This window comes from Panulirus ornatus, chromosome 23, assembly GCF_036320965.1.
Source record: "Panulirus ornatus isolate Po-2019 chromosome 23, ASM3632096v1, whole genome shotgun sequence".
NCBI lineage: Eukaryota > Metazoa > Arthropoda > Malacostraca > Decapoda > Palinuridae > Panulirus > Panulirus ornatus.
In genome coordinates, this window is record NC_092246.1 from 19,533,554 (window position 1) to 19,556,979 (window position 23,426).

At 41.5% G+C, this 23,426-nt stretch overlaps 1 protein-coding gene across 1 annotated transcript; it reads left to right on the forward strand.

Moving 5' to 3' along the window:
- Positions 1-1,280: 1,280 nt before the first annotated feature.
- On the forward strand, positions 1,281-23,234 carry Jwa (PRA1 family protein Jwa). The gene is made up of 4 exons (XM_071676715.1): positions 1,281-1,494; positions 17,808-18,025; positions 21,540-21,675; positions 22,865-23,234. The coding sequence occupies exons 1-4, from the start codon at positions 1,307-1,309 to the stop codon at positions 22,875-22,877; spliced, it is 555 nt and encodes a 184-aa protein (XP_071532816.1). The 5' UTR covers positions 1,281-1,306; the 3' UTR covers positions 22,878-23,234.
- Positions 23,235-23,426: the final 192 nt, after the last annotated feature.

Below are 23,426 nucleotides of genomic sequence, written 5' to 3' on the forward strand. Positions count from 1 at the left end.
AATCTCGATCCATTTATGGAATCTATACTTCATGTTTGTTTGGGTAAGCTTATCACCGACCTTATTCTACACCTCGTCTATATATATATGCAGACATGAGGGACAAAGGGAATGGATGATCTTAAATACCTGAAAATTACGGTAGATAAGACAATGAATATATACAAATAAAATAAGAGGAAAATGACGCAAAGAACTATATTGATAGGAAGCCTGATATACGTAGTCAAATCTAATTAAAAAGCAGAGAAATTATAGTTCTACCAGTCTGGCAAGGTGAATGTTAATGGAAATTGGTCCTCAAAAAAAGTTACTAAGACGGTGAGATGAAAATGCACACTGGTGCAATTAGTCTATAATCCCCCAAGAAATTGAAATAACCTTTGGCAAATGTAAAGTGATGGCACTGAAAGAACAATCAGCATGGTAAGAGATGCGGCGAGCTACTCATACAGTGAAAGTGGGAAATCACTGATAATGGAGGGACTTCGGTTACGGGAAAATGATCTGGGAGAACATAGATGCTCATTGAAATACATATTCCTCGCAAGTGTACAGAATCTGCTGCTTGATCCAATTACATGAGGCAAGATTGAAGGTGATTAATTGTCATACCTTGATGACGCAGGAAACGGATTAGCATATATATATATATATATATATATATATATATATATATATATATATATATATATATATATATATATATATATAAAGTGAACTGTGTAAGCAAATTATTGCGACAAAATATTTTTTTCGGCTAGGCGTTTCCTGCCACGTTCATTAATTTGTACATAAAGATTTTCAAATTAAGGGTAAAGAATGCTTTTTTCTAATATTTCAATGAATATGAAATGCCATGATATACTGCTTGCTTTATGAATAGTTTTACATCCCAATCTAATTTTGCAAGCAAAGGTTGGCTCATTGTTACCAGACTTGCTTGTATATCACTAAGATGACAAATATTTAGATTTACAATATACCTATACTATGCATGTATTATATACATTCTTAGCCCTTTTAAACTTATCCTATTATTCTAATGTTAATATAATTATCTTTGTCTCTTTAATACATGTATTTCCTAATAGAATTAGTAATTGATAGCGCTGAAATTTGCCATGTAATCAAGTTATATAAATCATAGTAATATCAAGTAAAAAGATAAGGATTATAGATGACTTCTAAGAGGTTTTTTTGCTATCTTTTTAATTAGATTTTAATGTATTAAGTTGATGATAATTTTGTTGCTACAGCTTGAGTGTCTGGCAACACTTGCTCGGAAAGCACTAGTGTCACCAACATGGCCGACGTAGACGGTATTTCGGTGTCTCCTCTTCGAAGTCTCGACGATTTCTTGATGGAATCGGCTAGGTTTCAGATTCCAAACTTCAAGGATGCAGACAAATGGTCCAACAGAGTCATTCAAAATCTGCTGTACTACCAGACAAATTACTTTCTGACGTACTTGATTGTCTTTGCTGTGGTCGGGTGAGTCCGAGTTAAATTGTGGATTTTAAGTTTACTGAGAGAATGACAGGCTGTGGGAATGTGCACATTAGGTTTCATGTGCTTTCAGGTTTTATCCGAGGTAAAGTTGGACTGGCTCTACTTAACACTGTAGTTGTGTAAATGACTGTGTGGGCGGTTGCCATGCCCTTTGAACCCTCTCCACCCCCCCATGGCTTACGTATGTCATTGTTCGGGAGGGAAACCACGAGACAGTAGCATTAGTAACAGATTTACCAGCCACTTGGTATATTGTACCGTAGGGTGGATGCCAGACACATAGTCCTTTACCGAAGGGTCTATCCCTTAATATTTAACTTGACACTCCCGTACCTCCTCGTTTCCCCAACCTTTATAAGTAGACTTTTCGACCCCTGCTGACTGATTTGTGACCTTTGCTGCCGCTGTTAGGTCACCCCCATATGAATCACCATGTTTGTCATATCTCTGTTGACCTTGATGACGTGTAAATGGTTTCATTATGTCCTTGGGGGGGCTAATGGGTCATTTAAAACGATGAATGAGCAGCACAATTGGTATGATGAAGGTATGTATAAACGCCTCTTGGGGAACAGTGGAGACGGGTAGAATATGGTTATTTATTAATGAGGCATCAGTAGCAGGTGGAATTTATGATGATATGAAAAAAGAAATTGAAGTCCCGAGTGGCTAGATATGTCAGCAACAAACAGTGTAGTGGTTGTCATATGTATATGCGTTCTGTCATGTCTTAAGAGGAATTGTTTTTCATTTTATCTGCAGTCCTTGGTGAAATATTCTTATATGTACACTTTTTATGTATTTTTGGGAAAAAATCAAACCAAACCTCTTTGTCAAAGACCATTAATGGTGATTGTGCCTCATTGGTTTGGAAATCTTGAAAAGTATGAAATATAGACATGCAAGCGAATGACTTGTATAAAATAAATCTTTATCAGTTTGGTCTAGAGTAGTACAGGCATGTTTCACCAGTACAGCAGTTATCTTGAATTTAGGTGGTATTTGGAGTTTAGGGTTATTGATTAACATTATTGATCTTAGCCTAATTTCATTTCTTATGATTAATTCAATGTTAACAGTTGATATGTCCCCTTTATGTTAGCTGAACTGTGCAAGTAATTTATTAATGCTATACCAAATATAGCATTAATATATATATCCCCAGGGATAGGGGAGAAATATATATATATATTTTTTTTTATTTTTATTTTGCTTTGTCGCTGTCTCCCGCGCCTGCTTGGTAGCGCAAGGAAACAGACGAAAGAATTGGCCCAACCCACCCCCACACACATGCACACACACACACGTCCACACACACAAACATACACACCCACACATCCCAGCGTACACACATATATACACACACAGACACACACATATACACACATGCACACAATTCACACTGTCTTCCCCTACTCACCCCCATCGCCACCCCGCTACCCACGGAATAACATCCCCCTCCCCTCTCGTGTGCGAGGCAGCGCCAGGAAAAGACAACAAAGGCCCCATTCGCTCACACTCAGTCTCCAGCTGTCATGCAATAATGCCCAAAACCACAGCTCCCTTTCCACATCCAGGCCCCACAGAACTTTCCGTGGTTTACCCCAGACGCTTCACACGCCCTGATTCAATCCATTGACAGCATGTCGACCCCGGTATACCACATAGATCCAATTCACTCTATTCCTTGCCCGCCTTTCACCCTCCTGCATGTTCAGGCCCCGATCACCCAAAATCTTTTTCACTCCATCTTTCCACTTCCAATTTGGTCTCCCACTTCTCCTCGTTCCCTCCACCTCCGACACATATATCCTCTTGGTCAATCTTTCCTCACTCATTCTCTCCATGTGCCCAAACCATTTCAAAACACCCTCTTCTGCTCTCTCAACCACGCTCTTATTATTTCCACACATCTCTCTTACCCTTACATTACTTACTCAATCAAGCCACGTCACACCACATATTGTCCTCAAACATCTCATTTCCAGCACATCCACCCTCCTGCGCACAACTCTATCCATAGCCCATGCCTCGCAACCATACAACATTGTTGGAACCACTATTCCTTCAAACATAGCCATTTTTGCTTTCCGAGATAATGTTCTTGACTTCCACACATTCTTCAAGGCTCCCAGGATTTTCGCCCCCTCCCCACCCTATGATTTACTTCCACTTCCATGGTTCCATCCGCTGCCAGATCCACTCCCAGATATCTAAAACACTTTACTTCCTCCAGTTTTTCTCCATTCAAACTTACCTCCCAATTGACTTGACCCTCAACCCTACTGTACCTAATAACCTTGCTCTTATTCACATTTACACTTAACTTTCTTCTTTCACACACTTTACCAAACTCAGTCACCAGCTTCTGCAGTTTCTCACATGAATCAGCCACCAGCACTGTATCATCAGCGAACAACAACTGACTCACTTCCCAAGCTCTCTCATCCCCAACAGACTGCATACTTGCCCCTCTTTCCAAAACTCTTGCATTCACCTCCCTAACAACCCCATCCATAAACAAATTAAACAACCATGGAGACAATCACACATCCCGGCTGCAAACCTATATTCACTGAGAACCAATCACTTTCCTCTCTTCCTACACGTACACATGCCTTAAATCCTCAATAAAAACTTTTCACTGCTTCTAACAACTTGCCTCCCACACCATATATTCTGAAATCCTTCCACACAGCATCTCTATCAAATCTATCATATGCCTTCTCCAGATCCATAAATGCTACATACAAATCCATTTGCTTTTCTAAGTATTTCTCACATACATTCTTCAAAGCAAACACCTGATCCACACATCCTCTACCACTTCTGAAACCACACTGCTCTACCCCAGTCTGATGCTCTGTGCATGCCATCACCCTCTCAATCAATACCCTCCCATATAATTTACCAGGGGAGAAAGAATATTTCTAACGCATTCCTCACGTGTCGTAGAATGCAACTATAGGGGACGGGAGCGGGGGGCTGGAAACCCTCTCCTTCTTGTATTTTAACTTTCTAAAAGGGGAAACAGAAGAAGGAGTCATGCAGGGAGTGCTCATCCTCCTCGAAGGCTCAGATTGGGGTGTCTAAATGTTTGTGGATGTAACCAAGATGAGAAAAAAGGAGAGATAGGTAGTTTGTTTGAGGAAAGGAACCTGGATGTTTTGGCTTTGAATGAAACGATGCTCAAGGGTAAAGGGGAAGAGTGGTGTGGAATGTCTTGGGAGTAAAGTCAGTGGTTAGTGAGAAGACAAGAGCAAGGGAAGGAGTAGCACTACTCCTGAAACAGGAGTGGTGGGAGTATAGAGTGCAAGAAAGTGAACTCTAGATTGATATGGGTAAAACTGAAAGTTGATGGAGAGAGATGGGTGATTATTGGTGCATATGTACCTGGGCATGAGAAGAAAGATCATGAGAGGCAAGTGTTTTGGGAGCAGTTGAGTGAGTGTGTTAGTAGTTTTGATGCACGAGACCGGGTTATAGTGATGGGTGATTTGAATGCATAGGTGAGTAATGTGGCAGTTGAGGGAATAATTGGTGTACATGGGGTGTACAGTGTTGTAAATGGAAATGGTGAAGAGCTTGTAGATTTATGTGCTGAAAAAGGACTGGTGATTGGGAATACCTGGTTTAAAAAGTGAGGTATACATAAGTATATGTATGTAAGTAGGAGAGATGGCCAGAAAGCGTTATTGGATTACGTGTTAATTGATAGACGCGTGAGAGAGACTTTTGGATGTTAATGTGCTGAGAGGTGCAACTGGAGGGATGTCTGATCATTATCTTGTGGAGGCGAAGGTGAAGATTTGTAGATGTTTTCATAAAAGAAGAGAGAATGTTGGGGTCAAGAGGGTGGTGAGAGTAAGTGAGCTGGGGAAGGAGACTTGTGTGGGGAAATACCAGGAGAGACTGAGTACAGAATGGAAAAAGGTGAGAACGGGGGAGGTAAGGGGAGTGGGGGAGGAATGGGATGTATTAAGGGAAGCAGTGATGGCTTGCGCAAAAGATGCTTGTGGCATGAGAAGCATGGGAGATGGGCACATTAGAAAGGGTAGTGAGTGGTGGGATGAAGTAAGATTATTAGTGAAAGAGAAGAGAGAGGCATTTGGACGATTTTTGCAGGGAAATAATGCAAATGAGTGGGAGATGTATAAGAGAAAGAGGCAGGAGGTCAAGAGAAAGGTGCAAGAGGTGAAAAAGAGGGCAAATGAGAGTTAGGGTTAGAGAGCATCATTAAATTTTAGAGAATAAAAAGATGCTTTGGAAGGAGGTAAATAAAGTGCGTAAGACAAGGGAACAAATGGGAACTTCAGTGAAGGGGGCAAAAGGGGAGGTGATAACAAGTAGTGGTGATGTGAGAAGGAGATGGAGTGAGTATTTTGAAGGTTTGTTGAATGTGTTCGATGATAGAGTGGCAGATATAGGGTGTTTTGGTCGAGGTGGTGTGCAAAGTGAGAGGTTTAGGGAAAATGGTTTGGTAAACAGAGAAGAGGTAGTAAAAGCTTTGCAGAAGATGAAAGCTTAAGGCAGCAGGTTTGGATGGTATTGCAGTTGAATTTATTAAAAAAGGGGGTGACTATTGTTAACTGGTTGGTATGACTCATGGTGAGGTGCCTGAGGATTGGGGGAATGCTTGCATAGTGCCATTCTACAAAGGCAAAGGGGATAAGAGTGAGTGCTCAAATTACAGAGGTATAAGTTTGTTGAGTATTCCTGGGAAATTATATGGGATGATATTGATTGAGAGGGTGAAGGCATGTACAGAGCATCAGATTTGGGAAGAGCAGTGTGGTTTCAGAAGTGGTAGAGGATGTGTGGATCAGGTGTTTGCTTTGAAGAATGTATGTGAGAAATACTTAGAAAAGCAAATGGATTTGTATGTAGAATTTCCGGATCTGTAGAAGGCATATGATAGATTTGATAGAGATGCTGTGTGGAAGGATTTCAGAATATATGGTGTGGGAGGCAAGTTGTTAGAAGCAGTGAAAAGTTTTTATTGAGGATTTAAGGCATGTGTACGTGTAGGAAGAGAGGAAAGTGATTGGTTCTCAGTGAATATAGGTTTGCAGCCGGGATGTGTGATTGTCTCCATGGTTGTTTAATTTGTTTATGGATGGGGTTGTTAGGGAGGTGAATGCAAGAGTTTTGGAAAGAGGGGCAAGTATGCAGTCTGTTGTAGATGAGAGAGCTTGGGAAGTGAGTCAGTTGTTGTTCACTGATAATACAGCGCTGGTGGCTGATTCATGTGAGAAACTGCAGAAGCTGGTGACTGAGTTTGGTGGTGTGTGAAAGAAGAAAGCTGAGAGTAAATGTGAATAAGAGCAAGGTTATTAGGTACAGTAGGGTTGAGGGTCAAGTCAATTGGGAGGTAAGTTTGAATGGAGAAAAACTGGAGGAAGTGAAGTGTTTTAGATATCTGGGAGTGGATCTGGCAGTGGATAGAACCATGGAAGCGGAAGTGATTCATAGGGTGGGGGAGGAGGCGAAAATTCTGGGAGCGTTGAAGAATGTGTGGAAGCCGAGAACATTATCTCGGAAAGCAAAAATGGCTATGTTTGAAGGAATAGTGGTTCCAACAATGTTGTATGGTTGCGAGGCATGGGCTGTGGATAGAGTTGTGCGCAGGAGGGTGGATGTGCTGGAAATTAGAGGTTTGAGGACAATATGTGGTGTGAGGTGGTTTGATAGAGTAAGTGATAATAGGGTAAGAGAGATGTGTGGTAATAAAGAGTGTGGTTGAGAGAGCAGAAGAGGGTGTTTTGAAATGGTTTGATCACTTGGAGAGAATGAATGGGGAAAGACTGACCAAGAGGATATATGTGTCAGAGGTGGAGGGAATGAGGAGAAGTGTGAGACCAAATTGGAGGTGGAAAGATGGAGTGAAAAAGATTTTGAGTGATCAGGGCCTGAACATGCAGGAGGGTGAAAAGCGTGCAAGGAATAGAGTGAATTGGAACGACGTGGTATACTGGGGTCAGCGTGCTGTCAGTGGATTGAACCTGGGCATGTGAAGCATCTGGGGTAAACCATGGAAGTTTCTGTGGAGCCTGGATGTGGGAAGGGAGCTGTGGGTTCAATGCATTATTACATGACAGCTAGAGACTGAGTGTGAACGAATGTGGCCTTTGTTGTCTTTTCCTAGCACTACCTCACACATATGAGGGGGAGGGGGTTGTTATTTCATGTGTGGCAAGGTGGCAATGGGAATGAATAAAGGCAGACAGTATGAATTATGTAAATGTATATATATGTATATGTCTTTGCGTATATATATGTATACGTTGAGATGTATAGGCATGTATATTTGCATGTGTGAACGTGTATGAATATACATGTGTATGTGGGTGGGTTGGGCCAATCTTTCGTCTGTTTCCTTGCGCTACCTGGCTAACACGGGAGACAGCAACAAAGCAAAATAGATGATAGAATATATATGTATATATATATATATATATATATATATATATATATATATATATATATATATATATATATATATATTTTATTTATTATCTATTTTGCTTTGTCGCTGTCTCCCGCGTTATGTATATTTTTTTTTTTTTTTTTTTTTTTTATACTTTGTCGCTGTCTCCCGCGTTTGCGAGGTAGCGCAAGGAAAAAGACGAAAGAAATGGCCCAACCCCCCCCCCCCATACACATGTACATACACACGTCCACACACGCAAATATACATACCTACACAGCTTTCCATGATTTACCCCAGACGCTTCACATGCCTTGCTTCAATCCACTGACAGCACGTCAACCCCTGTATACCACATGACTCCAATTCACTCTATTTCTTGCCCTCCTTTCACCCTCCTGCATGTTCAGGCCCCGATCACACAAAATCTTTTTCACTCCATCTTTCCACCTCCAATTTGGTCTCCCTCTTCTCCTCGTTCCCTCCACCTCCGACACATATATCCTCTTGGTCAATCTCTCCTCACTCATTCTCTCCATGTGCCCAAACCATTTCAAAACACCCTCTTCTGCTCTCTCAACCACGCTCTTTTTATTTCCACACATCTCTCTTACCCTTACGTTACTTACTCGATCAAACCACCTCACACCACACATTGTCCTCAAACATCTCATTTCCAGCACATCCATCCTCCTGCGCACATCTCTATCCATAGCCCACGCCTCGCAACCATACAACATTGTTGGAACCACTATTCCCTCAAACATACCCATTTTTGCTTTCCGAGATAGTGTTCTCGACTTCCACACATTTTTCAAGGCTCCCAAAATTTTCGCCCCCTCCCCCACCCTATGATCCACTTCCGCTTCCATGGTTCCATCCGCTGACAGATCCACTCCCAGATATCTAAAACACTTCACTTCCTCCAGTTTTTCTCCATTCAAACTCACCTCCCAATTGACTTGACCCTCACCCCTACTGTACCTAATAACCTTGCTCTTATTCACATTTACTCTCAACTTTCTTCTTCCACACACTTTACCAAACTCAGTCACCAGCTTCTGCAGTTTCTCACATGAATCAGCCACCAGCGCTGTATCATCAGCGAACAACAACTGACTCACTTCCCAAGCTCTCTCATCCCCAACAGACTTCATACTTGCCCCTCTTTCCAGGACTCTTGCATTTACCTCCCTTACAACCCCATCCATAAACAAATTAAACAACCATGGAGACATCACACACCCCTGCCGCAAACCTACATTCACTGAGAACCAATCACTTTCCTCTCTTCCTACACGTACACATGCCTTACATCCTCGATAAAAACTTTTCACTGCTTCTAACAACTTGCCTCCCACACCATATATTCTTAATACCTTCCACAGAGCATCTCTATCAACTCTATCATATGCCTTCTCCAGATCCATAAATGCTACATACAAATCCATTTGCTTTTCTAAGTATTTCTCACATACATTCTTCAAAGCAAACACCTGATCCACACATCCTCTACCACTTCTGAAACCGCACTGCTCTTCCCCAATCTGATGCTCTGTACATGCCTTCACCCTCTCAATCAATACCCTCCCATATAATTTACCAGGAATACTCAACAAACTTATACCTCTGTAATTTGAGCACTCACTCTTATCCCCTTTGCCTTTGTACAATGGCACTATGCACGCATTCCGCCAATCCTCAGGCACCTCACCATGAGTCATACATACATTAAATAACCTTACCAACCAGTCAACAATACAGTCACCCCCTTTCTTAATAAATTCCACTGCAATACCATCCAAACCTGCTGCCTTGCCGGCTTTCATCTTCCGCAAAGCTTTTACTACCTCTTCTCTGTTTACCAAATCATTTTCCCTAACCCTCTCACTTTGCACACCACCTCGACCAAAACACCCTATATCTGCCACTCTGTCATCAGACACATTCAACAAACCTTCAAAATACTCATTCCATCTCCTTCTCACATCACCGCTACTTGTTATCACCTCCCCATTTACGCCCTTCACTGAAGTTCCCATTTGCTCCCTTGTCTTACGCACCCTATTTACCTCCTTCCAGAACATCTTTTTATTTTCCCTAAAATTTACTGATAGTCTCTCACCCCAACTCTCATTTGCTTTGTCGCTGTCTCCCGCGTTTGCGAGGTAGTGTAAGGAAACAGACGAAAGAAATGGCCCAACCCACCCCCATACACATGTATATACATACACGTCAACACTCGCAAATATACATACCCATACATCTCAATGTACCCATATATATATACACACACAGACACATACATATATACACATGCACACAATTCACACTGCCTATATTCATTCCCATCGCCACCTCGCCACACATGGAATAACATCCCCCTGCCCCCTCATGTGTGCGAGGTAGCTGAGTACCGAATGGAAAAAGATGAGAACAATGGAAGTAAGGGGAGTGGGGGAGGAATGGGATGTATTTAGTGAAGCAGTGATGGATTGCGCAAAAGATGCTTGTGGCATGAGAAGAGTGGGAGGTGGGTTCATTAGAAAGGGTAGTGAGTGGTGGGATGAAGAAGTAAGATTATTAGTGAAAGAGAATAGAGAGGCATTTGGACGATTTTTGCAGGGAAAAAATGCAATTGAGTGGGAGATGTATAAAAGAAAGAGACAGGAGGTCAAGAGAAAGGTGCAAGAGGTGAAAAAGAGGGCAAATGAGAGTTGGGGTGAGAGAGTATCATTAAATTTTAGGGAGAATTAAAAGGATGTTCTGGAAGGAGGTAAATAAAATGCATAAGACAAGGAAGCAAATGGGAACTTCAGTGAAGGGGGCAAATGGGGAGGTGATAACAAGTAGTGGTGATGTGAGAAGGAGATGGAGTGAGTATTTTGAAGGTTTGTTGAATGTGTTTGATGATAGAGTGGCAGATATAGGGTGTTTTGGTCGAGGTGGTGTGCAAAGTGAGAGGGTTAGGGAAAATGATTTGGTAAACAGAGAAGAGGTAGTAAAAGCTTTGAGGAAGATGAAAGCCGGCAAGGCAGCAGGTTTGGATGGTATTGCAGTGGAATTTATTAAAAAAGGGGGTGACTGTATTATTGACTGGTTGGTAAGGTTATTTAATGTATGTATGACTCATGGTGAGGTGCCTGAGGATTGGCGGAATGCATGCATAGTGCTATTGTACAAAGGCAAAGGGGATAAGAGTGAGTGCTCAAATTACAGAGGTATAAGTTTGTTGAGTATTCCTGGTAAATTATATGGGAGGGTATTGATTGAGAGGGTGAAGGCATGTACAGAGCATCAGATTGGGGAAGGGCAGTGTGGTTTCAGAAGTGGTAGAGGATGTGTGGATCAGGTGTTTGCTTTGAAGAATGTATGTGAGAAATACTTAGAAAAGCAAATGGATTTGTATGTAGCATTTATGGATCTGGAGAAGGCATATGATAGAGTTGATAGAGATGCTCTGTGGAAGGTATTAAGAATATATGGTGTGGGAGGCAAGTTGTTAGAAGCAGTGAAAAGTTTTTATCGAGGATGTAAGGCATGTGTACGTGTAGGAAAAGAGGAAAGTGATTGGTTCTCAGTGAATGTAGGTTTGCGGCAGGGGTGTGTGATGTCTCCATGGTTGTTTAATTTGTTTATGGATGGGGTTGTTAGGGAGGTGAATGCAAGAGTTTTGGAAAGAGGGGCAAGTATGAAGTCTGTTGTGGATGAGAGAGCTTGGGAAGTGAGTCAGTTGTTGTTCGCTGATGATACAGCGCTGGTGGCTGATTCATGTGAGAAACTGCAGAAGCTGGTGACTGAGTTTGGTAAAGTGTGCGAAAGAAAAAAGTTAAGAGTAAATGTGAATAAGAGCAAGGTTATTAGGTACAGTAGGGTTGAGGGTCAAGTCAATTGGGAGGTAAGTTTGAATGGAGAAAAACTGGAGGAAGTAAAGTGTTTTAGATATCTGGGAGTGGATCTGGCAGCGGATGGAACCATGGAAGCGGAAGTGGATCATAGGGTGGGGGAGGGGCGAAAATTCTGGGAGCCTTGAAGAATGTGTGGAAGTCGAGAACATTATCTCGGAAAGCAAAAATGGGTATGTTTGAAGGAATAGTGGTTCCAACAATGTTGTATGGTTGCGAGGCGTGGGCTATGGATAGAGTTGTGCGCAGGAGGGTGGATGTGCTGGAAATGAGATGTTTGAGGACAATGTGTGGTGTGAGGTGGTTTGATCGAGTAAGTAACGTAAGGGTAAGAGAGATGTGTGGAAATGAAAAGAGCGTGGTTGAGAGAGCAGAAGAGGGTGTTTTGAAGTGGTTTGGGCACATGGAGAGAATGAGTGAGGAAAGATTGACGAAGAGGATATATGTGTCGGAGGTGGAGGGAGTGAGGAGAAGAGGGAGACCAAATTGGAGGTGGAAAGATGGAGTGAAAAAGATTTTGTGTGATCGGGGCCTGAACATGCAGGAGGGTGAAAGGAGGGCAAGGAATAGAGTGAATTGGATCGATGTGGTATACCGGGGTTGACGTGCTGTCAGTGGATTGAATCAGGGCATGTGAAGCGTCTGGGGTAAACCATGGAAAGCTGTGTAGGTATGTATATTTGCGTGTGTGGACGTATGTATATACATGTGTATGGGGGTGGGTTGGGCCATTTCTTTCATCTGTTTTCTTGCGCTACCTCGCAAACGCGGGAGACAGCGACAAAGCAAAAAAGAAAAAAAAAGAAAATATTTTTTTATTTTGCTTTGTCGCTGTCTTCCGCGTTTGCGAGGTAGTGCAAGGTAACAGACGAAAGAAATGGCCCAAGCCACCCCCATACACATGTATCTACACACACGTCCACACACGCAAATATACATACCTATACATCTCAATGTACACATATATATACACACACACACACATACATATATACCCATGCACACAATTCACGCTGTCTGCCTTTATTCATTCCCATCGCCACCTCGCCACACATGGAAAACCATCCCCCTCCCCCCTCATGTGTGCGAGTTAGCGGTAGGAAAAGACAACAAAGGCCTCATTCGTTCACACTCAGTCTCTAGCTGTCATGCAATAATGCCCGAAACCACAGCTCCCCTTCCACATCCAGGCCCCATACAACTTTCCATGGTTTACCCCAGATGCTTCACATTCCCTGGTTCAATCCACTGACAGCACGTCAACCCCGGTATACCACATCGATCCAATTCACTCAATTCCTTGCCCGCCTTTCACCCTCCTGCATGTTCAGGCCCCAATCACTCAAAATCTTTTTCACTCCATCCTTCCACCTCCAATTTGGTCTCCCACTTCTCCTCGTTCCCTCCACCTCCGACACATATATCCTCTTGGTCAATCTTTCCTCACTCATTCTCTCCATGTGCCCAAACCATTTCAAAACACCCTCTTCTGCTCTCTCAACCATGCTCTTTTTATTTCCACACATCTCTCTTACCCTTACGTTACTTACTCGATCAAACCACCTCACACCACACATTGTCCTCAAACATCTCATTTTCAGCACATCCACCCTCCTGCGCACAACTCTATCCATAGCCCACGCCTCGCAACCATACAACATTGTTGGAACCACTATTCCTTCAAACATACCCATTTTTGCTTTCCGAGATAATGTTCTCGACTTCCACACATTCTTCAAGGCTCCCAGGATTTTTGCCCCCTCCCCCACCCTGTGATTCACTTCCGTTTCCATGATTCCATCCGCTGCCAGATCCACTCCCAGATATCTAAAACACTTTACTTCCTCCAGTTTTTCTCCATTCAAACTTACCTCCCAATTGACTTGACCCTCAACCCTACTGTACCTAATAACCTTGCTCTTATTCACATTTACACTTAACTTTCTTCTTTCACACATTTTACCAAACTCAGTCACCAGCTTCTGCAGTTTCTCACGTGAATCAGCCACCAGCGCTGTATCATCAGCGAACAACAACTGACTCACTTCCCAAGCTCTCTCATCCACAATAGACTGCATACTTGCCCCTCTTTCCAAAACTCTTGCATTCACCTCCCTAACAACCCCATCCATAAACAAATTAAAAAACCATGGAGACATCACACACCCCTGCCACAAACCTACATTCACTGAGAACCAATCACTTTCCTCTCTTCCTACACGTACACATGCCTTACATCCTCGATAAAAACTTTTCACTGCTTCTAACAACTTGCCTCCCAACCCTTATATTCTTAATACCTTCCACAGAGCATCTCTATCAACTCTATCATATGCCTTCTCCAGATCCAAAAATGCTGCATACAAATCCATTTGCTTTTCTAAGTATTTCTCACATACATTCTTCAAAGCAAACACCTGAGCCACACATCCTCTACCACTTCTGAAACCACACTGCTCTTCCCCGATCTAATGCTCTGTACATGCCTTCACCCTCTCAATCAATACCCTTCCATATAATTTACCAGGAATGCTCAACAAACTTATATTATTATATATTATACTTTGTCGCTGTCTCCCGCGTTTGCGAGGTAGCGCAAGGAAACAGACGAAAGAAATGGCCCCCCCCCCCATACACATGTATATACATACGTCCACACACGCAAAGATACATACCTACACAGCTTTCCATGGTTTACCCCAGACGCTTCACATGCCTTGATTCAATCCACTGACAGCACGTCAACCCCGGTATACCACATTGCTCCAATTCACTCTATTCCTTGCCCTCCTTTCACCCTCCTGCTTGTTCAGGCCCCGATCACACAAAATCTTTTTCACTCCATCTTTCCACCTCCAATTTGGTCACCCTCTTCTCCTCGTTCCCTCCACCTCCGACACATATATCCTCTTGGTCAATCTTTCCTCACTCATTCTCTCCATGTGCCCAAACCACTTCAAAACACCCTCTTCTGCTCTCTCAACCACGCTCTTTTTATTTCCACACATCTCTCTTACCCTTACGTTACTCACTCGATCAAACCACCTCACACCACACATTGTCCTCAAACATCTCATTTCCAGCACATCCATCCTCCTGCACAGAACTCTGTCCATAGCCCACGCCTCGCAACCATACAACATTGTTGGAACCACTATTCCTTCAAACATACCCATTTTTGCTTTCCGAGATAATGTTCTCGACTTCCACACATTCTTCAAGGCCCCCAGAATTTTCGCCCCCTCCCCCACCCTATGATCCACTTCCACTTCCATGGTTCCATCCACTGCCAGATCCACTCCCAGATATCTAAAACACTTCACTTCCTCCAGTTTTTCTCCATTCAAACTCACCTCCCAATTGACTTGACCCTCAACCCTACTGTACCTAATAACCTTGCTTTTATTCACATTTACTCTTAACTTTCTTCTTCCACACACTTTACCAAACTCAGTCACCAGCTTCTGCAGTTTCTCACATGAATCAGCCACCAGCGCTGTATCATCAGCGAACAACAACTGACTCACTTCCCAAGCTCTCTCATCCCCAACAGACTTCATACTTGCCCCTCTTTCCAAAACTCTTGCATTTACCTCCCTAACAACCCCATCCATAAACAAATTAAACAACCATGGAGACATCACACACCCCTGCCGCAAACCTACATTCACTGAGAACCAATCACTTTCCTCTCTTCCTACACGTACACATGCCTTACATCCTCGATAAAAACTTTTCACTGCTTCTAACAACTTTCCTCCCACACCATATATTCTTAATACCTTCCACAGAGCATCTCTATCAACTCTATCATATGCCTTCTCCAGATCCATAAAAGCTACATACAAATCCATTTGCTTTTCTAAGTATTTCTCACATACATTCTTCAAAGCAAACACCTGATCCACACACCCTGTACCACTTCTGAAACCACACTGCTCTTCCCCATTCTGATGCTCTGTACATGCCTTCACCCTCTCAATCAATACCCTCCCATATAATTTACCAACAAACTTATACCTCTGTAATTTGAGCACTCACTCTTATCCCCTTTGCCTTTGTACAATGGCACTATGCACGCATTCCGCCAATCCTCAGGCACCTCACCATGAGTCATACATACATTAAATAACCTTACCAACCAGTCAACAATACAGTCACCCCCTTTTTTAATAAATTCCACTGCAGTACCATCCACACCTGCTGCCTTGCTGGCTTTCATCTTCCGCAAAGCTTTTACTACCTCTTCTTTGTTTACCAAATCATTTTCCCCAACCCTCTCACTTTGCACACCACCTCGACCAAGACACCCTATATCTGCCACTCTATCATCAAACACATTCAACAAACCTTCAAAATACTCACTCCATCTCCTTCTCACATCACCCCTACTTGTTATCACCTCCCCATTAGCGCCCTTCACTGAAGTTCCCATTTGCTCCCTTGTCTTACGCACTTTATTTACCTCCTTCCAGAACATCTTTTTATTTTCCCTAAAATTTAATGATACTCTCTCACTGATAGATGAATAGATGTAATAATATATAATAGATATAATAGATATATAAATAATCCCTAGGATAGGGGAGAAAAAGTACTGCCCACATATTCCCCACGTGCCATAGAAGGTGATTAAGAGAGGCAGGAGTGGGTTGCTTAAAATCTTCCCCTCCTGCATACTTTTCCAAAAGAAGGAGCAGCAGAGCAAAGAGCTAAGTAAGGATTTTCTCCTCTGTGGCTCTCTTCTTGATGCTATTTTGCTCAAGAGCAAATATAACAAAGCTGCAGACCACTTAGTATAATGTACTCAGAACGATCACTGGCTGTCTAGCAACTACAAACGCATAATATATTCACAATGAAACAATGAGCCTACTAATACAGTCCCACTGCAGTGTGCTCGGTGCTCATTTCTATGCATTAGCAGTAGGCCGCTCCTACCCAAACCACTCTATAACTAATCTCCTTTCCCCAAGTAGGAAGGAAAAGCTTACCTCAGCCACATGCTTCAGTAACCTGTAATCTCAGATCCCCCCCATTCGCAACATATATAACGGACAAAGCACATACTCGCTGAAATAACTCCTGACAAGCACTAAGCTGCTACCCTTCCAACTCTGTCTGAAACTCCAACCCACCAAACAAGCTCATGAAAACCACACTCCTTGATCGAAAATGAGTCTCACACTCCCACACATTATCTGGGCATCACCCATCACTACAACAATACAAACACCATTTCAAGAAATCCCAAGATCCCTCATGCCCATGATGCAATTACCATAAAGATGATACCAAACAATTACTTCTCAATTGCCCTTCCCTCTCTGCACATAGGTGCACGCACATTTTGCGACCTTCGGTCCCAATTGTATGTATAAATATGCCAATTGAAAGTTATCAGAATATTGATTGGTGTTGCTTTAAGGGTTATAGCTGTGGCTTTGCTTCCTCCTCATTACATTCATAATGTTTCTGAAGTCATTTTAGCTTTTACACAAATATTGGAAGCAGTCTGATAAATGAAATAGTTTCTTGGTGTGTTAAAGCACCTCAGATTTTTTTTTGCCTGAAAATAGGCAGACAGTTATAAATAGATACTAAAATCATAACAACCTAGCTAACAGAGTCACTTCTCATTGAGGGGCTATTATTTGGAATGTGTGATACTTAATGGTCATGGATTGGGTCAACACATTTTTCAAAAGTCTCTTTATGAATTTGTCTTAACAAACAAAAGATTGAATGTATTACCCACAGCACGTGTTGCATCATAGCTGGTCCTGTCTATGTTTAAAATAAGTTATGTGTACGTACCTTTGCTTTTGCCGCATGCCCATTGATCATCTAACCGCAAAGGAAGACAGACTGATGGCATGGATGAGCTCATGATGTAGCATAATTTTGTAGTGTATGCATGAATTCCCTTAATATATTGTTTCATAGACATTTTTAATTTCCAGTGTCATTCACCCAACCAAGATGTTTTGCGGTATGACAGCAATGGGCCTAGCTTTTGGCTTGTTCTACTACTTGACAAACAACAAACAACCAGCTGTACAATTCAAGAAGGATCATCCTGTTGTCTCCCTCATCATCCTTATTCTTGGAATCTATTTCATAGTTTATCTGTTGGGCTCTGTGGTGGTTTTCCTTATGGGTATCTTCCTGCCCATTTTGGGTAAGTTTTATTACTGCAGTTATACAGTGATTGCTCTGTATGTTGCATGTGTCTTAGGGACATTAGTGATTTTTTTTCCACATATAATACTAAGATATGATTCTAAGTGCATCTTTTCTCTGTACAGGAGGTAGAAAGATATCTCATGGTGAATATTTTCTTAATTTTTTTCCCTAGTATGTGTTTGTCATTTTTCACAAATGCGAGGTAGTGCCAGGAACAGATGATGAAATAGCCTCATTACCAAGCTTCCATTTATATTGCACCGAAACCAGAGCCCATATCCACAGTCAAACCCCACTGACCTTTCTGTGGTTTCTCCCAACTGTTTCACATACCATGGTTCTGCCCATTAACAGCACATCATCCCTGTAAACCACACCACTCCACTTTGTTGTGTCCCTTACACTTACACTTTCCTGCATGTTAAGACCCCAAGCCTTCAAAGCATCTTACACTGATAAAATGGGTACCTTTGGGGCGGGTAGCACTGGGAATGGATGAAGGCAAGCAAGTATGAATGCTATGGCAAAAATTGTCATGCTTCTTCATAACTTTAAAAGATCCACCTGTTAGTAACAGCTTGATGCAGTAGATAGAAATGAAATAACACTGGTTTTAGTTTTTGTCTGTTAATTCACTATAGTTGCTTATGATAGAGAAGAGGCAGTTCAGGATTTTTCTTAAAAAACTTGAAAGAGCATTGCAGGATGCAGAGGCAAAGGAAAAACTGTGTTGGGTGATGAATGAATTTTTGGAAGACAGGGAGGAGGAGGAGGGTGTGATAGGTGCAAATGAAAAAGGTTAAAGAATATATTGATTGTATGCATCAGCAAACTTGAGTGTTGCAAATGTACTCTTTAAGCACCTGGAGTAGACAAAAGCAATATTGATTGTATTTTTGGATGAAAGAATATAAAGGCAGTGTGCATGATTTGTGGTCAAGAAGAGGGTTGGGAGGAAGTTCTTCAGATCATATGGCTGTAATATATAGAGTAGTAAAGTGTTGTAGATGATGGAGGATTAAAAAAAAAGTATGAGTGGAAATGTTAGGGATTGAATAGTGAAGCATACCTTCCAGATTAAGGTCAAAGAATAGCTAACTCAGGGAATATCTCATCCCACAGCAGCTGCACAAAGTGGTACTAATGTCCTGGCTGAGGAGCACTATCTATAGTGGTGCTCAGAACTATCGTTAGCCCTCCGTATTAGGATTGTTGGTCTTACTTTCTGTCTCATCAAAACAGGACTGCCAGACTAGTCCTGCTGGCTTCTGTTCTTTTGCCATCTTCTGTCTGTACAGTCATTTTAAGATATAACTCTGATAGATCCCAACAAACCTATGGTCCTTAGTCCCCTTCATCATGGGGTAATAATATCCTGGTTTCTACCTGACTATCCTGTCAGTGAGTGGGAGGCCTCAGACAGTAGTAGTGCTGGCCCCTCCCATGATCTTTCTATTCACTATCCCATCATTCACGGTCTCTCTTCTGTTGAATGTCATCTGTTTAGTAATTCTAATATCTTACTTCTCTCTGAGACCCAATTCTTTAATGATGTTCTCACTAGCGCCTTTTTCATATCCAACCATTATCTTTACTCACAGTTCCAGTTTATAGGTGGTGTCTGTGATTATTCCAGTATCAGCACACCTGTTGCATACCTTGAGGTCCTTGAGTCCCCAGACTTTGATGTTATCTGGCTCAAGGTCTTTCTCCCAGCTATCAGACTTTTCCCTTGTTTTGCTTACTGATCTACAAATTTTACATCTTTCTTCATCATCAAGACTCCTGCCCAAGGAGATTGTGGCACCCTCTCACTTGCAAGCTGAGATCCTCTGCTTGGGTGATTTCAACATTCACTATATGGAAATGTTGAATTCCTTCGGTGTAGATGGTGGGGTGTTGAGACCCACAAGTTCTCCATTCTTAGTGATCCAGAGCAAATTATCTCCTCTCCCACCCATATTCATGACTGCTGTGACACTTTCCTAATATTCTGGATCTGTATTTCACCTCTCATCCTTCACATGGTAACTACATAGTCTTTTCCTTAATTGATTCATCTGACCACACTTTCATAAATGTATCTATTTTAACGATACTTCAGCAAAGCTCACTGGAATAACTTACGAAATTCTTTTTTGGCTTTCCTTTGGAAATTGCTGATATTACCGGTATGAGCTTGCGATCAGTACAAAGATGAGTTAAGAAATGTAAATGATAGCAGCACCAACCTATTTGAAAGGCCCTTAATATTCTTAAATGTCAAGTGGATGCAGATCCACGCTCAAGTGCCAAAGAATTAAAAGAAAAAACCCTAGACTGCAATGATGGGTTGGTAAGGACAGTGCAATGCTGCTTACATGAGGACCTTAAGTCCCAGAGCTGCAGGTGTCCCACATAAGAAATATGGAGTGTGGAATTTAGCTAAGTTCAGATGTGTCGTGTGGAGTGATAAGTCCTTTTCTGTGACACATGGCCATGATGGGCATGTGTACAGATTACCAGGCTGTAATCCATTTGACTACAAGTACACTGCAAGCATTGTAAAGTTCCCTGCTTCACTTATTGGGTTGTTTCATTTCTCATGCTGTTAGGGACCCTGTGGTGTTGCCAAAGAATGAAACCATGAACAGACATAGTTACCTTGAGCTGACAATCTGCCAGATTCATTAAAGAATGCAAGACCAAAGTGTTCATGCAGGATGGGGCCCCTTCCCACACTGCCAAATTAGGCACTTAAGTGGCTTAAGGACTGTGCAGTTCGTTTTTCAATGCCTTGTTCTGGAATTCACCAGATTTGAATCCATCCGAAAACTTGTGGGCACTTGTGAAAATGAAATTACATAACAGGGATACTTCATTGCTACCTTAGCTGGAGGCAACCATTTGTGAAATTTGGTTAAAGATGGACCCTAAATGGCTTCAGAGCCTTACTGATTTTAAAGATGGACCCTGAATGGCTTCAGAACCTTACTGATTCAGTTCCTGATTGTTTGAATGAGTTTTTAAGAAGAAAGGGAAACAAGCAAAGTACTAATTGGCAGTGAATACATAGTTTTCTTGGTTTTATTTCATATATATCCTTGATGATTGTACTGCAGCCTCGTCATGCCAACTTCATTAGCGGGAATTGTATATATTTACCAGACATGGCTTTGTCGGACTCTATTTTCATGAGGGAACAGTGTGTGTGAAAAGTCACCTTTGGGAAGGCTGTATCATTAGGGATTCAGTTCAATCAAAGAACTTCTCACTCTAAAAGTTTCCCTGGTTCCATGAAGGAGTGCAGCATTGGGTTGTAGGAGCCTTTAGAAAGGCCCTTAGTAACACCAAGACTCTTCGATACTAATTGGTCCTTGGGCAGTTAAGGGTAAGTGAAACACCAGACATGTTATATCCAGTATTTGCACAGTTCATCTTATGACTTTAAAAGATCTAGTTCGGGTTTATTATTTATTCAGTTTGATTTCCCTATACTCCATTGTCTTAAACCTTTTCTGCCTTTTCAGTGATATTTGTGCATGCCTCCATGAGACTGCGCAACCTGAAGAACAAGTTAATGAACAAAGTCGAGTATCTTGGCCTCAAGCGCACTCCAATGGGTGTGATACTTGATGCTCTTGGCTTGGAGCAGGACTTTCTCATGTAGGCATATGATCAGTGTTAACTTTCTTAAATGTAGGACCATTTCCATACTTACATTTTCTTAACTGTGTTTGGTTTAGACATATTCTTGAGGGTAAGTAAATTAAACAATGGAAAATCCCAACTTTGAAACACCAGTAGCCTCAGTCTTTGAGATCCCATTAATAAAAGACCTCAGACTAAGATAATGCTTCTGAAGTATTTATTAAAGCTTCCAGTGTGGTTGAAGCATTAGTTTTTTATTCCTTACTATCAAGTTCAGTAGACCCTTGTAGTATGTAGAAATTAAAAAGTCATTTTTAAAAGTTGAAAGCCAAAGTAAAGGAATGTATTGGCTTTTAACATGTGCCATGTGTTCGATGTGAAGTAAAGAATTTAATACTTAAGACATTATACAAGTCCGCAGTATTTTATAGGATGATAGGAAGCCAGTCTTTTCCTGCTTTAGAGATGTACATTGTGTCCTGTCAGTTTTGTTATCTGAAAGACATTTGTATGTGTGTGTGTGGGGTAGGTTGATTTTTCAGTTGTAAGGGACATATATATGTTGCTATAAAAATGCATGATTTTCTTTGGGGTTGTAAAGATTCAGGATTGTTGTATCAGAACTGGCTGAAATATTTGATATTGTATACATATCTGACATTTTATTTGGAGGTAGCTCTGCAGGGATAGCTTTATCTGTCAACGTTGAGGAGGGAGTGCTTGTAGAGAATACTGATTCAAGCTTTTTTAAGCCAAATGTTCGCAGCTAAAGAAGCATTTTATGGTTGTATGTTGCATTATGTGTTGTAAACTTTAACATAGAAAGCCATTCATAATATTTTACTGAAATTCAAGGCACACGATTGTTCATGGTTGTTTTCATGGTTAAGGCATTCTTTATGTTTAGAGACATCATGATTTTGTATTTGTAACTGTATATAAAATGAACAGCATTAACATCAGAAATATTCACATCAGATTTTCTTTTAAGGGATAGATGGATTCTTGTAATCCATTTTACAACTTGTTATATCATTATTTTGCATTTTGTATTTTTGAGATTTAAGCATTGGCTTCTTGATTAACAAATTTCTGGTATTCTGAGTTAAGTTTGCTTTTGAAAGTAAGATAAATATGTTTATGTTCATAATATTTCATTACTGTCGTAGAAACCATACTTTCCAATGCATTTTTCTCTAAACAGGAAGGGTCGATAGAAGTATAGAACAGATGAAGGAATTTAAGTTAGTTGCCATAAGGATAACTACTAACTGCACCTCTGCCAACTGAGTAATACATCATATATATATAATTTTTTTACTTGGATCACCATTTTCCAGTTTAGCAAGGTAGCACCAGGAACAGACAAAGAAAGGCCACATTTGCTAACATTCATTCTCTAGGTTGTCATGCATAATGCAGCAAAACCACAGCTCTCTGTTCAAATGCAGGCCCCACAGACCTTTCTATCATTCCACCACTCACCACCCTCTCTGATCTGCCATCTCCCACCTTTTGCATGCTACATGCATCTCTTGCATATGCCAGCACTCCTTTTCTGAATACCTCCCATTCCACACCATTCTCTTTGCTCCATTTACTCTCACCCTTTACCATTCTACACTCAATCTCTCATGGTTTTACATCACACAAGTCTCTTTTGCAAGCTCACTTACGCATACCACTCTCTTCACTTCAATATTTTTCCTCTTTTCTATAAATCTCTACAAATCCTCACCTTTACTTTCACAAGATAGTTATCAGAC